Raw genomic sequence first — 14,092 nt, 5'->3', positions numbered from 1 at the left:
GGAGAAAAATATTGTCCATTAAAATATATTCACTCATTCCTCCATTAGAAAACACATTCCTCCTTCAGATTTGCTCTGGGACTAAAATGTGCCCAAGCAATTGTTTCTGGATAACTCTGAAGCTCAGAAACTATCAATACAGAGTTCAACTGAAGAACTGAGGCAACCGACAGAAATGTGATCTTTTTCTTTATCGCGTCAGCCTCGCAGGAGATCAGCTGTCTTTGCAGAAGGGTGAGAGTTTTGTTTGATGATATGCAAAAGAAGTTCACACTGGGAGACGCAAAACAGAGGAGTGAATCTTTGAAAACACATATTTTATAGGAATGCACTTAGGACACAGCTCCAGCCCCCTAAAGTTTTCAATTCTTTAGAAGTGAAGATGAGAGAAATTATTTACACGTCTGCATCAAAGTTTTTCCTTTGCCTTTGCAGTAGGTGTCCATGTAAAGGTAAAGCTCTGCTAAAATGTAAATGTAACTACAGACTGGGACGAGTGGGCTACAAACTGCAAGAACTCTCACTCTCACAAATGAAATGTGATCTCAGGCACTTAACAAACTGAACCAACAGGTGCCTCAATGCGAGGACAGAGAGCTTGAGGGACTAATATCTCAATCACTCCGGTCTCCAGTTCGTCTGTCCGCAGGGGGTTTTCAAACAAACAGAACAAATCGATAGCAGACAAACTGTCACTTCCACTCCCTGCAGGACACAGCCCAGGGGCTGAGCTCGGCATTATTCTCACCCCTACTGACTAACTCTTCCTACCGAGAGGGATTTCTCTGCTCTTCAGGAGCTGCCAAGAGCTCCCTAGTTAAGAGCGTTATGTATTGTAGTTCAAAGTCAGTAAATCACTTCTACATTAGACCATCAAAGAGAACACTGATGGCATCTCTCCTGCATTTTACTTTATGTGTGTCAAGGATACATTTTTCTCAGAAATCTGCAGATGAGACAGGACAAACAATTATCCTGATTATCAGCATCTTTCAAGGTGCTATGATGATGACCAAAACAATGAGCTGAAAGACACTAGAACGCTCAGACTGCTTGGTCAGGTGATAATTCTCTGTAGCTTTAATGTACACATAGTTGTGTGAGACATTGTTATTACAGCCACTCAAATATGCAGTCAAATGTGTGATTATAGCCACCTTTTAATTTTCTAAATAAATGATTGCACTACTTTACCAAATGTAATTAAGGACGTATTGACCTTTCAGATTTTGAGGAATGGTATTACATTTTTTATTCTATGCACCACTGAACAGTGTTTGTACCTCTGCAGTTGCCATTATTCTGAATCTAATCTCAACCTGCTTCAACAATAAATCTCTGGGGAACCTTAGTGTTTGCCAGAATATGATTTGAAGCAGTTTGTGTCATGACTAGAAAACTACATCGGTTGTGAAAATGGCACCAGCCTTGGAGATAACATTATTCCTATGGGAGAAACAAAATATAAAGAATATGAGGGACAAAGTGAAGCTGACATTCAGAGGTAAAAAGGAAGTTTACATTGCATAAAAATGATCCACAGCCTTCTTGCCATGTGGATTTTTATCGCTTTAAAAGTCTCACCTCGTTGTAGTACGGACAGTTGGTGGATTCCTTCATAGACGTGTACTTCTTGTCGTCTCCGATCTCCACACATACCACAGGGTCCATGTTGAGGCCTATCAGCTGCCGGGCCTCGATCACTGTGATGCTGATCTGATGGGAGATATTCACACATCAGATCTGACTCTGAGAGCCAAAACAAGCTGACTTTCCTCCCAGCAGTGAATCAACCAGCAGCAATACTATCGTCATTAATCATGCAACTGTACAGTACTTACCCTGAGGATAATTCAAAGGCAAACAATGCAAATTGATCTTTCACAGACTCTAATGATGCTGATTTCAGACATTGAGGGCTTTTGTGAGATTTCAGTGTTTTAGCATGTGATTTTACTCAGACTCTGTGAAAGGTTTCAGGGATTCAAGAAATACCCTCTGGTTTAATTAGTCTTTGGATGATGAAGAGCAACCGAGAGAAACAAAAAAGAGAGGTTGAGTCTGCAACTCACAACCAACACAGAGAGACACAGAACCAAGACTAGTCTAGTGTGGAAATGTATTCATGTTTTTAAGTTAAATAGGCCATGAAAAGAGGCCATGGGCTAGCACTGGAGGACAGTTACAGTGTTTACAATTGTTCTTTAACTTCTTTTCACTGATGCTGCGGTGAATAAATTTAGTGCAGTAGGCAGGCAAACATCCTCGAAGAGAGCAAAGGTATATATTTGCATATAACCAGCCGCCGACTGTAGTCTTATATTAAAAGAAAACTGTAAGAGTGGTATCTATTTTCTCTTCTAATTCTCCACATGAAAGCGAACAAGTTTACTGTCACACATAATCATCTCTGAGAGATGATTAGCTTAGCTTAGCAGAAAGACTGAAAGCAGGGGGGAGGGGGCAGGCTTGTCTCCTCTTTAAGTTCAAAAATCAGTGTACCAGCACTTTTACAGCTTACAAACTTACGAACTCTGTTTTGTTAGTTTAATCCATATACAAAGGTAAAAAATTGCTGTGTGGTTTTCGGGGAGTTGTGTGGTTTGTTTCTTAGCAAGCAACAGTTGATGCATCTGCACTTCTGTGCAGTGTCTCTCCTGTTTGCCAAGAAATGGTTAGTGGGATAATGAGCTCCAACATGTTAATTAATGAGCTTTAGAGGTGCTGGGAGGTGGATTTTTGTTTTTTACTTTAAAAAGAGTCAGGGTAGCTGTTTCCATCTTCCTCGAGTCTTTATGATAAGCTAAGCTAATCACCTCCGGGCTCTGGCTTACTACTTAACGCACAACTATGAAACAGTGGCATCAATCTTGTCATCTAACTCTTGTTAAAAAGGAGAATAAGCGTATTACCCCAAAATCTAAAGGATACTTCTATCCAGCAGCACTTTAAAGCATAATTTGCTCTTACATGGAAGCTACAGTTCAGTTTCTTCCTTTTCCTTATGTTATGCCTGTTATACATCATAACCATGCACATATCATCAAATAAAAAATATACACATACACATCCTCACACTATAACATTACAAAAAACACATTATTATGGACCCGTGTCCATCAACCTGAACACACTTGTGTGTGCAGATATACAGGAACAAAGGCATATCAGTGCTTATGTAATCGCAGACAAACACCCAAAAACACACACCTGATAATCCACTGGTCGTCCAGAGCTGGGTTCCATCTTGATATCTGGCTTTGACCTGAAGAGATACAACACATTTTTGACAGATGACAGGGAAAACTGAGGGAGCACAGGGGCACAAGCCTGATTTTAGTTTTGAATCTTGAACTGTGAAATCTGTCACTTTTGCATTTTCTCACTAGGTATGAGTTTAAATTCAGAATCTATTCAGCAGCATCAGCAGTTTGAGATGTACGACACTGACTGAGACCATTAAGTCTCTGTGTCTATTTGGGTGTTTTCCTCTTCTATGTCTGTGCACGTATGCATGTTGGTGAATGAACAAATATCATACCTCTTATTTGACACGTTGGTGGTGACGGCGGTGACAGAGGCCAGAGAGATGGTGTCTGGGTCCAGTGTTCCTGCAAGACGCATCGCCTTCCTGTCCAGGTCCTCCATGTCCAGGACCGCCGGCTCATCTGGACAATTGAAATAAAGTAAATCAAAATTAACATTTTGTGGACATCTTGAAGGGTTGCTGCATTTTTTATGTTCTATGTGTACAAATTTTTAAGCCTATATGGGAATAAATAATTCAGTAGTTGCGCACCATGGTCATTTTGGGAAATTAATGTTAAAGACAATATAGTTTAACAGTTAATTATTTGCGTGTTTTTAAAAAATCCAAACAATTAAAAAAGGGGTTTGAGACTTTATTTTGGTGTCCACATTTCTGCGGCAATGACTAAAATTCAGCCTATGGCCCTGGGTGGAGGAGGCCATTCTTGTTACATGATCAATAAAAACTTGAGAAATCATTAATTTTGAGTGAAACGGGTCGTGAGGTGTTTGTTGTTTTACCTCCTCTCTTGTGATCGTCTTTAGAGCTCTTGATCTTGCCGAGCTTCATGGCTGAGAAAACTCCCCTCCCTGCTCTGGTGGAGGAGAAAGAGAAAATGGAGGATGAGAGGAGAGAGGGGGAGCGGAACTGATATCATGAAAGTGAACTTGTGTCTGATTCACTGATGATCCATGTTCAGATCAACAAACTCCACACGTCTCTGTACAGTCAGATCTTCAGAGGAGAGTGGACATAATCAAAAAGCAACTCAACACCATACATTACGTCCATATATCACAGACATCTCTGTGACCTGGAAAGTCATTTAATTCCAGTGGATTCCCCCCCCATCACCACCACCATTAATTCTCCAGACCCTCAATCACAAAAAAAGAGTATCCAGTGTCTCCACATTGATATTATCTGGATCACATATCACCACCACAACAAAGAGCTTGTGATGTCAGCAGCGGGACGACAAATGAAGGGCCTTAATAATTAAAAATGAGTGTGACCGTCCAATTTGCTGCGGATATGGATACATGTCAGGAAATTAATGAATAGGAAGGTTTTCCTTTTGTTTCCTCAAGCATTCAGAGTCGAGTGTATCAGAGTTCAGTTTCTTCTTTGATCCCCCCCGTTACTCTAGAGGCAACCTTCAGCCTCATTACATGGGGTACCGGAGAAGTGGATGGTTTTACAGAAATGTATGTCAACATCTCATTTGACAGGTTCGTTTGAAATGCCAAGGGTGATTTCAAAGTGAAAGTCCAGAGAACAGGAATAAAAGTCAGGAGAGAAAAGGAATCACTGTGAAAAGGCTTTTCCAGTCAAACCAAATCAAGGCCATTCACAACTGAGGATTCGCTCCTTGGATTCCCAGCCTCCATCATGTCAAAAAACAGTTTGACTGATATATTTACAACTGACGGGCAAGTTTATAGAACTGACAGCATGCATGAAAACCTTAGAAAAAATCTTATAAGGCAACATCTGTTAATTGTAGTGCTGAAAAAGTTAGTTGATCAATTGAGTTAACTGGCAACAATTTTGATAACACAATAAGGTAGGTAATTTATCAAGTGAATGAGGCAAGCAGTTGCACAATACAGCTACTCAAATGCAAGGCATTTTTTGTTTTATATTTGTAAACTGAATATTTTTGAGTTTAGTTTGTACAACTTAAAAAATAATGGATCAATGCGAGCTGCAGCTCAAGTTACTATAACTGCAAATTCAAGATGTTCCAGCAATCCAACCCATCTCCTTATCTTCTTACAATTTAACAATAAGGTACCAAAAGAGACATGCACACACACACACACACACTCAATGTGTAAACGGTGTTTTTCATACATACCACATGAAATACCCCACTGATCCTACTCAACTCCACAGAGAGGTCAGATCACCAGAAATCTGCCCCTAGCTTCTTCTTATTTTGAACTATATTCCCACATTCTTCCCCTGTCAGGTGCAGATTCAAACCATCCAGGCAGATAACAGATGGACAGATGAGTGGGTGATGCAAGAGAGAGGAGGGGAGGGAGGGAGAAAGAGGTGGAGGTACATGGTTGGAGATACAAAGAGAGGAGGTGGAAGAGGAGAAGGGTGGAGTGGGTGGGGCTCTGTACAAAACCATCAAAGGCAACGAGAGTCCGAACAAGTCCAGAAAATGAACTTCATGTAATGTTGTACTTTTATATTTTTGTATTAACTAGAGGAAATGTTCATATCTTATCACACACAAACACATTTGCAACCGCTATACTAGTGAGGACATTTGTACATCATTTGTACATGTACATTATCTTAAATCTACCAAACCTAAAAGTAATTACAATCGTGACTTATGAACTCCCACAATCTGCCCACCAGTGAGTTTGAGCAAAGTTGGAAGTTGAAGTTGAACAATCCAAGGTGTAAAGCTGAATCAACAAACAATCTGCAGCTCTGTCCAAACTGACCCACACAGAAAAATGATTCACATGGATGTTTTCTGATCTGCTATCTCTATAGTTTAAGTCTTGTTAAGTTTTGTTAACTAGAACTAGAATTGACTGACGGGAAGCAACTTTCCTTGCTGAAAGGTTTTGTGGCATTTCTGGTACAACATATCATACTACTTCTGCCTTTGCTTCTGAGGTGGATTAGCTACAAGAGGTTCAGGTTACCTTGACCGATGCTGTGGTTATTGTGATGAGGACAGCCAACATATATCAGCAACATTTATCAGTATATAAGCTGATGGCCATTCAGTTAGGTGAAAACAGTGATCTACCGCATGTTTGTCTTTGGTTAAGAGGAAATCCTCTGTTCACAAGCAGCGACATTTAACTAAAAAAATCAGGAAACAATCAAATTGAGCTACCACACATTTTACTTACTTGTCTTTCACTCCTTTGACTCTCTTTTCTTTTCCTCTGCTGAGCCGTTAAGGATGAATACAAGGACAAACATCAGCTTCCAGCAGGAGGTCATGGCTGAGTTTTAACTGAGATAAACCTCGAAAGTTTTCAGTTTTTAACAAGCAATGGCTTTAAGCTGATTTAGTGATGAAATCTTCAAAGATGTCAGTGAGAAGGCGAAGAAAGTTCACATGTAGGTTTTCCAATTAGAGTAATGGAAATATGCAAATTCATACTGAACTTAGTTTGCAGGTAAAAGTCATAAAATGTCAAACTTTATATGAAATAGAGAGAAGGGGCAATTTGTTGAGAGGTTGACAGGACATTGTACCTATTATTTTCTCTCTCCTTCTTTTCCTTTGACCTGAAATAGAAACCATAAATGCACCAGTGACTATCATTTGCTACTTAAACAGTAGCATTTAAACACTGCACATCAACCAACCCCACAAACAAACACCTTGAATGATGAGTAAAGCTCATTCAAGCTTCGGAGATAAAGAAATAACAAGCTCACTACTGTACACAAAGCACAGCTACTGCGTATTTAAAAAGCTCCAAACTCACGCAACATATGCACATATGAGAAAATGAACTGTACTGTAGTGTACTGTATACATCTGGGGGGTGATGGTGAGTCAATCAATAATACATGAAAGCATGAATAAATTGTCTCGTTACATGTGTAAATAAAGATGAATGATCAGACTGAGGTAGAATTATTCCCAAGGTTTTTCGCTGGTACCTTGCAGCTCAATTTCCATCTCCTCCGTAAAAGAAAGGTTTCAAACTGCGCATGAAACACTTTTCCGCACAGCTGTGAATTCATCTTTAATGTGCTTGTCAAGCAGTAGGATAAGGAGCAGAGGATGAGTGAGTAAACTGCAGTTAACTCCACCTGGCTTTGAACTCGCTGCAGGTAGACGGTCAAATATGAATGCATGTGTATGAGTGAAGAAATGGTGGATATGCAGAGGTTACTGTCCTGTCACCAACGACCAAGCCAGACATTACAGGGTAGGTACTAGACTCCAAAGGTTGGGAGTAAATACATTATGTCACATGACCAACTTGTAAATGCTTCCTTGATTAACTGTTGTCCTCATAACTATAACACAGCACGAAAATGCTTTTTTTTTTAGAGACAATATAATAAATTTAACAGTTCCTCCTTATTTTTCTGAATCCAGTTGCCTTGTTATCATACTAAGTAATTTTTACCAAAGCCTTGGCGTAACTTATTTATGACATCTCATCTCTGAAATTGCGTCGTCCAATGTTTTCAAATAAATGAATGTGTTTTAAAATTTTGCTCGTGTTTTAAATATTTCCATTGTCTTTCTAAACGAGATTATGTTATCTTCATTTCCTTATTTGCGTGTGTTGTCTTCACTGTGTTGAACTCTCTCTTCCACCGTACAAAACTCCCATTCAGATGAAAATAAATGAATAAAGAGGAGATAAAAAATAACCCGGCAGCAATCAATAATTCATTGACATATACTGCACGTTCTGCTCTGAGGGCTCTGCTGAATGGAGCTCAGTGAGATGCACTACACACACCTGTCCTCTCTCTCTCTCACTATCTCAGACTCATGGATTAGATGCACTTATTTTGGTGCATTCAGGATCCCCTGGACTGGAGCCAGACAAAGATCAGCTCCACCTGATAACCCAGTTGGGGAATGAAAACTCCCACTAAACCAAGAACTCTCTGTCCTGAAACCTTATTGAACGATCTGCAATCCTCTCTCTCTCTCTCTCTAAACCTGGCAGACTTCTTCCTCTGCTCAGAGCATCAGGTAATATTTCTCCTCTTTTTTCCACTCCGACTGTACCTCAACTTTAAAATGACGACAGCGGATAAAACAAAACATCGATACTACTTCTCTCTGCGATACTGACATCTCGTCTCAGGAGCTTTTGTGCAGCCACTTCATGTGTCTACAAGGAAGATAAATGAATCAGTAATTAATATTCTTCGCCTGTGATCTTGTGAGTGTTTGCACGTAACTTCACCCTCATTAGTGTCACATAGTTAGAAGCTTATGCAACTTTAATGCCCTCACACCCCAAAAAAGTGCTTTGAGCCTTCATGGCCTACATACAGCAAACAAAACATTTTTTAAAAAGAACTTTGGGCATATTGTGTGTTTATTTGTGATTTTTTGTGTGTGTGTTTATATATATAGGATAACTACACATCCACAGTGTTGTACAGTGTGCTGGTGTGGATGATTTGAGCAGCAAAGGAAGACTTTCTGTATAATGCAGTGCAAGAAGGATAAGAGGAGAATGAAGAGGAGGGAAGGAGAATGAGAAAGTACATCACACAACAACCAGTTCTTCTATGAAAATGCATCACTTTTAAAATTTTAATGTCAACTACAAATAGAACTCCTGCATTTTTTATTCTGTTATTGCATCAAATGGACTAGAACAAAAATATCTCTGGAAAGTGAGTTTTGACTTAGACTGCTTTGAAGGTTTTCCAAGACAAAATATTCCTGTTTTCTCGACACCTCTGATGACATCTGAGGGAATTCCTTTCTTTTCCTTTTACGTGATCTTCTAAAGAATCGTCTCTAATGGAAAGAAACAGCTCCACTAAATCTGAGGATTTCATGATTCCTGTCTGGGACAAACACACAGGTGACGTTGGAAATTAGGATTTACCCCAAGAGACACGTCTTCATGTCGTCATCAGGGCTTGCAACAAAAAAAACAAACAAAAAAAACAACAGAGTACTTAGACACTCACAGCCCTCACATTTACACATCACACTATAACACAGGCTGAGTAAGAAGCACTGCAAACCACAGCAAAAACATAACAACAGAGCTGACAAACTGAGCACAGTCCCTTGAGAGAACACAAGAGAAACGAGAGATGTCAAAGATTCAAGAGACGACTGCGTCAACCAAGCATCTGTCTCAGCAGAAGGAAACAAGCAGGAGAGAAACACAGCCTTCAGATAATTCAAAACCAAGCATGAAGGATTGAAAATTAGAAATCTCATTTTTATGACTGTATTGATAAAAAAAGTAACTTAGAAGTTTTTTTTTTTCGTTTTATGACACTTATCTCTGAGCTCAGAACACAAAGGGACCCTTGTCAAGCCTTATCTGTGACTGCAGTGTGTCAGCAATGTCTCGATTCACTGATCTGAAGATTTCTCATTTGCTGATAAGGGTTTACTGTACATCTGAAGGCTGACAGCTTGTAACAGTGCACCATAACTGCGTGTTAGAATGTGCGTCAGGAGACTGTGTTTGATTCATATTTGGCATCAATAATAGTCTCTCAACCAGAGTTTAATGGTTAGAAATACGTCTCATACTCTTAAAGGCCGCGCAGGGGATTTAAATGACTCTAATCTCTAAACAAAGAGTTTACTGTCTTATTTCCGCCTTTCTAAAACGAAAAACAGAAGAGCAACATTGGAAGGGCATGTGTTCTGAAGTCAGCTGGGATTGTTAGCATGTCTGGCTAACAGCTTACCGTCCACAGTAACAACAGGATGTTACTGTAAAGGCCAAAGGCACAAAAGACCAATGTATCTATACTGTATGTGAATGAAGCGGACATATTTGTTGTTATGGATGTTTCCACAGGGAGTCAGTGCTGCAGTGAGCACACCCACTGAGACAAAGACGATTGAGATAAAAGACTACACAACACCTGCACCATGCCGCTGTGTGATGATGATACATCATCAACATGTGATACCAGAGCAGCCTTTAAAAACTCAGCAGTTTACACTGACGAACAAATTAATTACACACTTGGCAAAAAAAAGGATAATAAATAAATGAACACTTGTTTGAGAAAATTATCCTTTTAACAGACTCTTTTGTTTGAATTGTCTCCTTTGAGTGATTTGATGTTTTGCAAATGAATCATGCATATTTAAATGGTTTGAATAAACACAATGACTATTTACAGCAACATGGGGCAGTGAGGATTAATTTATGAATTGTTTCAACCGGAAAAAATTCTGTCTTGTTAGTCCCGGCACCAGCGCGAAAACTAGGATCATACCATTACGTAGATCCTCATTTCATCTCATTGTTCCTTTTTTGTCGAGCATTTGATGTCCATAGATCAAATGACAACTGGAGCCTTCAATCCATTCTCTCCATGCCCGGCACATGTGCTCCACTGCATGCACTATTCAGCAGATCTGCTTCGCTGGCAGTAAAAACCACTCAGGAGGTGATTTACTATTTATTAGGGATAACAAAACCCCTGCGACGACTACTCATTGTGGTGTCGCAGATAGCACAAAATGCTTTGTGGGCTCTGCCATAAATCATCCATGCAGGCCCAAATACAATGCAGAGGGAGGTAGAGGAGAGGTGGTAGCAGTGGGATGGGTCAACTTCGACTGCAATTTCACTCAATTAAGGGGATGTGGTGGAACAAATGTGCCTCAACAAGCCACCTACACTCCATCGCAGTCATATTGTACAATTATAATGAAACTTGATGCTCACTGAAAACTGCCACGAGTACAAACTCTCCTGCGAGCAGCACACATGACCTTTAGGCTGCAAGTGATACAACAGAAATAGACAGCAGTGGGTGGAGCTCCGTGTACCAAGCGGGCACAGTTCTTCTGTTTGTTCTTCCATGCTGCGTAAACTCAGAACAGTTTGTGTATTCTGTAATTAATGGAGGAGTATGAGTTTGCATGTCTGCCTCTCAAGTGTTTTAGAAATAGAATATATCTCCCATTTTAACAAGGTTTGAAGTCTCAGAAAGACATCCAGCAGCTGATGAAAACCCTTCAGAAGTTCTGAGATTTTCATAGTTAAAGCCTGGGAGGGACACATAACTCTTCCATGACTCCACCAAAGGTATCAGACTTTGAGAAAAAACAGTTACTAAGGTGACTTTGCTGTGAAATAATACATTTGCATGAAAGAGGAGGCAAAAGAGACAAACAAAACCACACACCAAAATCAGGTAAAAGCAGACAGATGGCTGTGGAAAATATACCTTGAGGCCAAACTGTTTATGACACTCTCCTCCTCTCTCTCCTCCTCCTCATCATCTTCCCTGGAGGATTAAGAAAGTCATTCCAGGTTATCATCTCCTGCACATTCACGCTTCGTCACCAGAAGAAGGACAATTAACACCGGCAGAAAGCATGAGAATTCAGGACACAATGAGAGGTCTCTAGAAAGTTTAATTATGGAAACCTGGTACTGGGCAGCTGGTAATTCAGGGTATAAAGGTTTGAATGAGAGGTGGTGAGGCTATAAAAAAATCTCTCCACAATCCTATCAGTCTGGCCAATGCCGGAGTGAGGCGGATTAGAGATGGATTTGTTGGCTAGGCTGGAAGTTATAGGTATTTCCTCAGCAGCTCATTCACTTTTTTCTCCTTCAAGACAAAAGCCCTGTGGAAGCTCTTTCAAAGTCTGACTGACAGCTCTGTGCTACCACAGCAACTACATGACAGGTTCCCCCTTCAAGCAGCAAAGACGGAGGCTTATTCGCCTGAAAAAAGGTGAATTCGTGTGCTAGAAACACAGCATCATTTACCTGTGCTGTGTGCTGAATAAAAGTGTTAGCTACATGACTTGGGTGATTACTTTCACCCCACTTTTTATCAAACCCTTTTACAGTATTTCTCCCCAGCAATACTTTCTTTTTTCTTTGTTGACCAAATCCAAATACAGTATCTGTTATATAAGACCCGTGGGATGCTCTAAAACTTAGATTAGTCAACTTTTCTTGTTTTCCTCGGGCTGCTTCGAGCCTCTTATTGGCAGACCCTGAACAGTTTTTAATTTTATGCTGTAAGACAGTGCAACTTAGGCGTTCAGTGTCAACAAACAAAAACATAAACGTGCACACACAATTCAGCCACACACACATATGCACAATTTTCTTTCACTAGCCTATTCAACATGCAGTATAATGATGGATTTAGGGCTCTGGCTGTGCAGATAGTCTCAGTGGAAATCGATACCACCCACAGATTATTTCACATACTATTCAGCAAAAATGCGATGAGCAAACCACAGAGAAAGACCAAGTACCGGGGCAAAGAGGAGGAGAGCAGGCTGCAGGGCAGACGGTCTCACAGTATTTCATACTAACTCTATATAACCTTGTACAAGCTGGGACTACTTGTCTGTTTTTATTAACTACCATATGCAACACACTCGAATCTGTATAAATCACACCATGCTACTTTTGCCACAATATTTTTCCTTTTTTCATTTACCACTTGACAAAGTTCAAGTGAAAAGCAAGGTTTTCATCCACACAGTGCCAATAAAATCTGATAACAATTGATTTTTTTTTAACCCCACGAGTGCTGGTGGTTGTCTTTGTAAGACAAGGATCTAATCAAAACCCATAGCCTTACTCATGCTAATACGAAACTGACAGTGCCAATGTTGATATGGGCTATGGCTGTGCTCTCACACTGAGTATAACTCTAATGCACCAAATTCTAATCTGTTTTATGAGACAATTATGAGACAGATGCTTAAAACATGTTTTTTTTTTTAAATATCAAGCATTTACAGAAGATTTTATGTCTAATACTTGCTGCTTTCTACATAGATGATCACAGATATTTCATTTGTATAACAATAGCATCTGCTCTTCACCGTGCTTTTCCGGGCATTACATTATTGTCTGGCAAGTATTGGTGGACCTGCCCACTGTGATTAGGACTCCTGTGCATTTCCCTCCATAATATTGACAGATGTTACATCAGCTGGACAGTATAAGGCCTCATCAGTGTATGAATTCTGGATCCGTCTGTCAACCTGGACCCATTCCCCCCCAAGTTATTTTCTCACCCATGTGTCCCTCAGTAGTACTGTTACTGTTAATGGTCTCTTCAAAACTGAAGTACATAATTGAAACAACACATCTTGTTTGCTATTGGATAGATTAAATTAATATTCAGAGGTGAATCCACAGCCTGGTTCACTGTATTGTAGTGTAATCATGTTATTAAGGTGATAATTTGTATGTCTGACTCACTTCCTGAAGGTCGGTATGGATCCCTGTAAGGATCGACCGGGGGACGTCCCTGACCCGTGGCTTTGTCCAGACAGCAAGCTGTCGGTTTCAAAGGCAAACATCCCGTCACGGTCGTCAGGAACATCCAGGAACTCCCCGTCACTCCACACTCCCACTGTGCCATCCATCGGCTGGTATCTGATCTCTATGGTAACACTGGTCTGAAAATGAAGAGAGAGTTGATCAGCAGACAACAAACCTTCACTTCCAGAGATGTCACATATCACACAAGCATTTAGAGGAAATATTATTTTTTATCTTAATGATCAAACAAAGTCTTTTCAATAATAATGTATACATAATAATGTATAAAAGTCGCCAAATGATTAAATTCCACCTGTTGAGCAGATCTGTTTATTTACCCCCGTCAGCTGCTTCTGATGTGTGTATTATCACTGCACCAAAATGAAATCAACTTGAGAACAAAACACAATGAATGTCCCTGACACTAATGTAATTTGTTTGTTAGTTAGGATGACAGAGTGCTATCACGACTGTCATGATTTATACTCCTTCAGCTGTTGAGATCATTTTTAATTGATTTATTAAAGCTTGAGGAGCTTAGTCTTGCCAGAGCATATCACAAATATTTTTCTTCGAATTG

At 40.0% G+C, this 14,092-nt stretch overlaps 1 protein-coding gene across 1 annotated transcript in view; it reads right to left on the bottom strand.

The window, feature by feature from the left end:
* Positions 1–14,092, bottom strand: part of otofa (otoferlin a) — a 74,537-nt gene that overhangs the window by 24,909 nt on the left and 35,536 nt on the right. The window contains 5 exon segments of the mRNA XM_018676022.2: positions 1,585–1,716; positions 3,211–3,265; positions 3,542–3,668; positions 4,051–4,124; positions 13,450–13,649. Coding sequence (XP_018531538.1) covers positions 1,585–1,716; positions 3,211–3,265; positions 3,542–3,668; positions 4,051–4,124; positions 13,450–13,649 — 588 coding nt within the window.

This window comes from Lates calcarifer, linkage group LG7_1, assembly GCF_001640805.2.
Source record: "Lates calcarifer isolate ASB-BC8 linkage group LG7_1, TLL_Latcal_v3, whole genome shotgun sequence".
NCBI classification, from domain to species: Eukaryota; Metazoa; Chordata; class Actinopteri; family Centropomidae; genus Lates; species Lates calcarifer.
The sequence above is the reverse complement of the archived record's forward strand: the minus strand, read 5'-3'. Positions and strand labels throughout refer to the sequence as shown.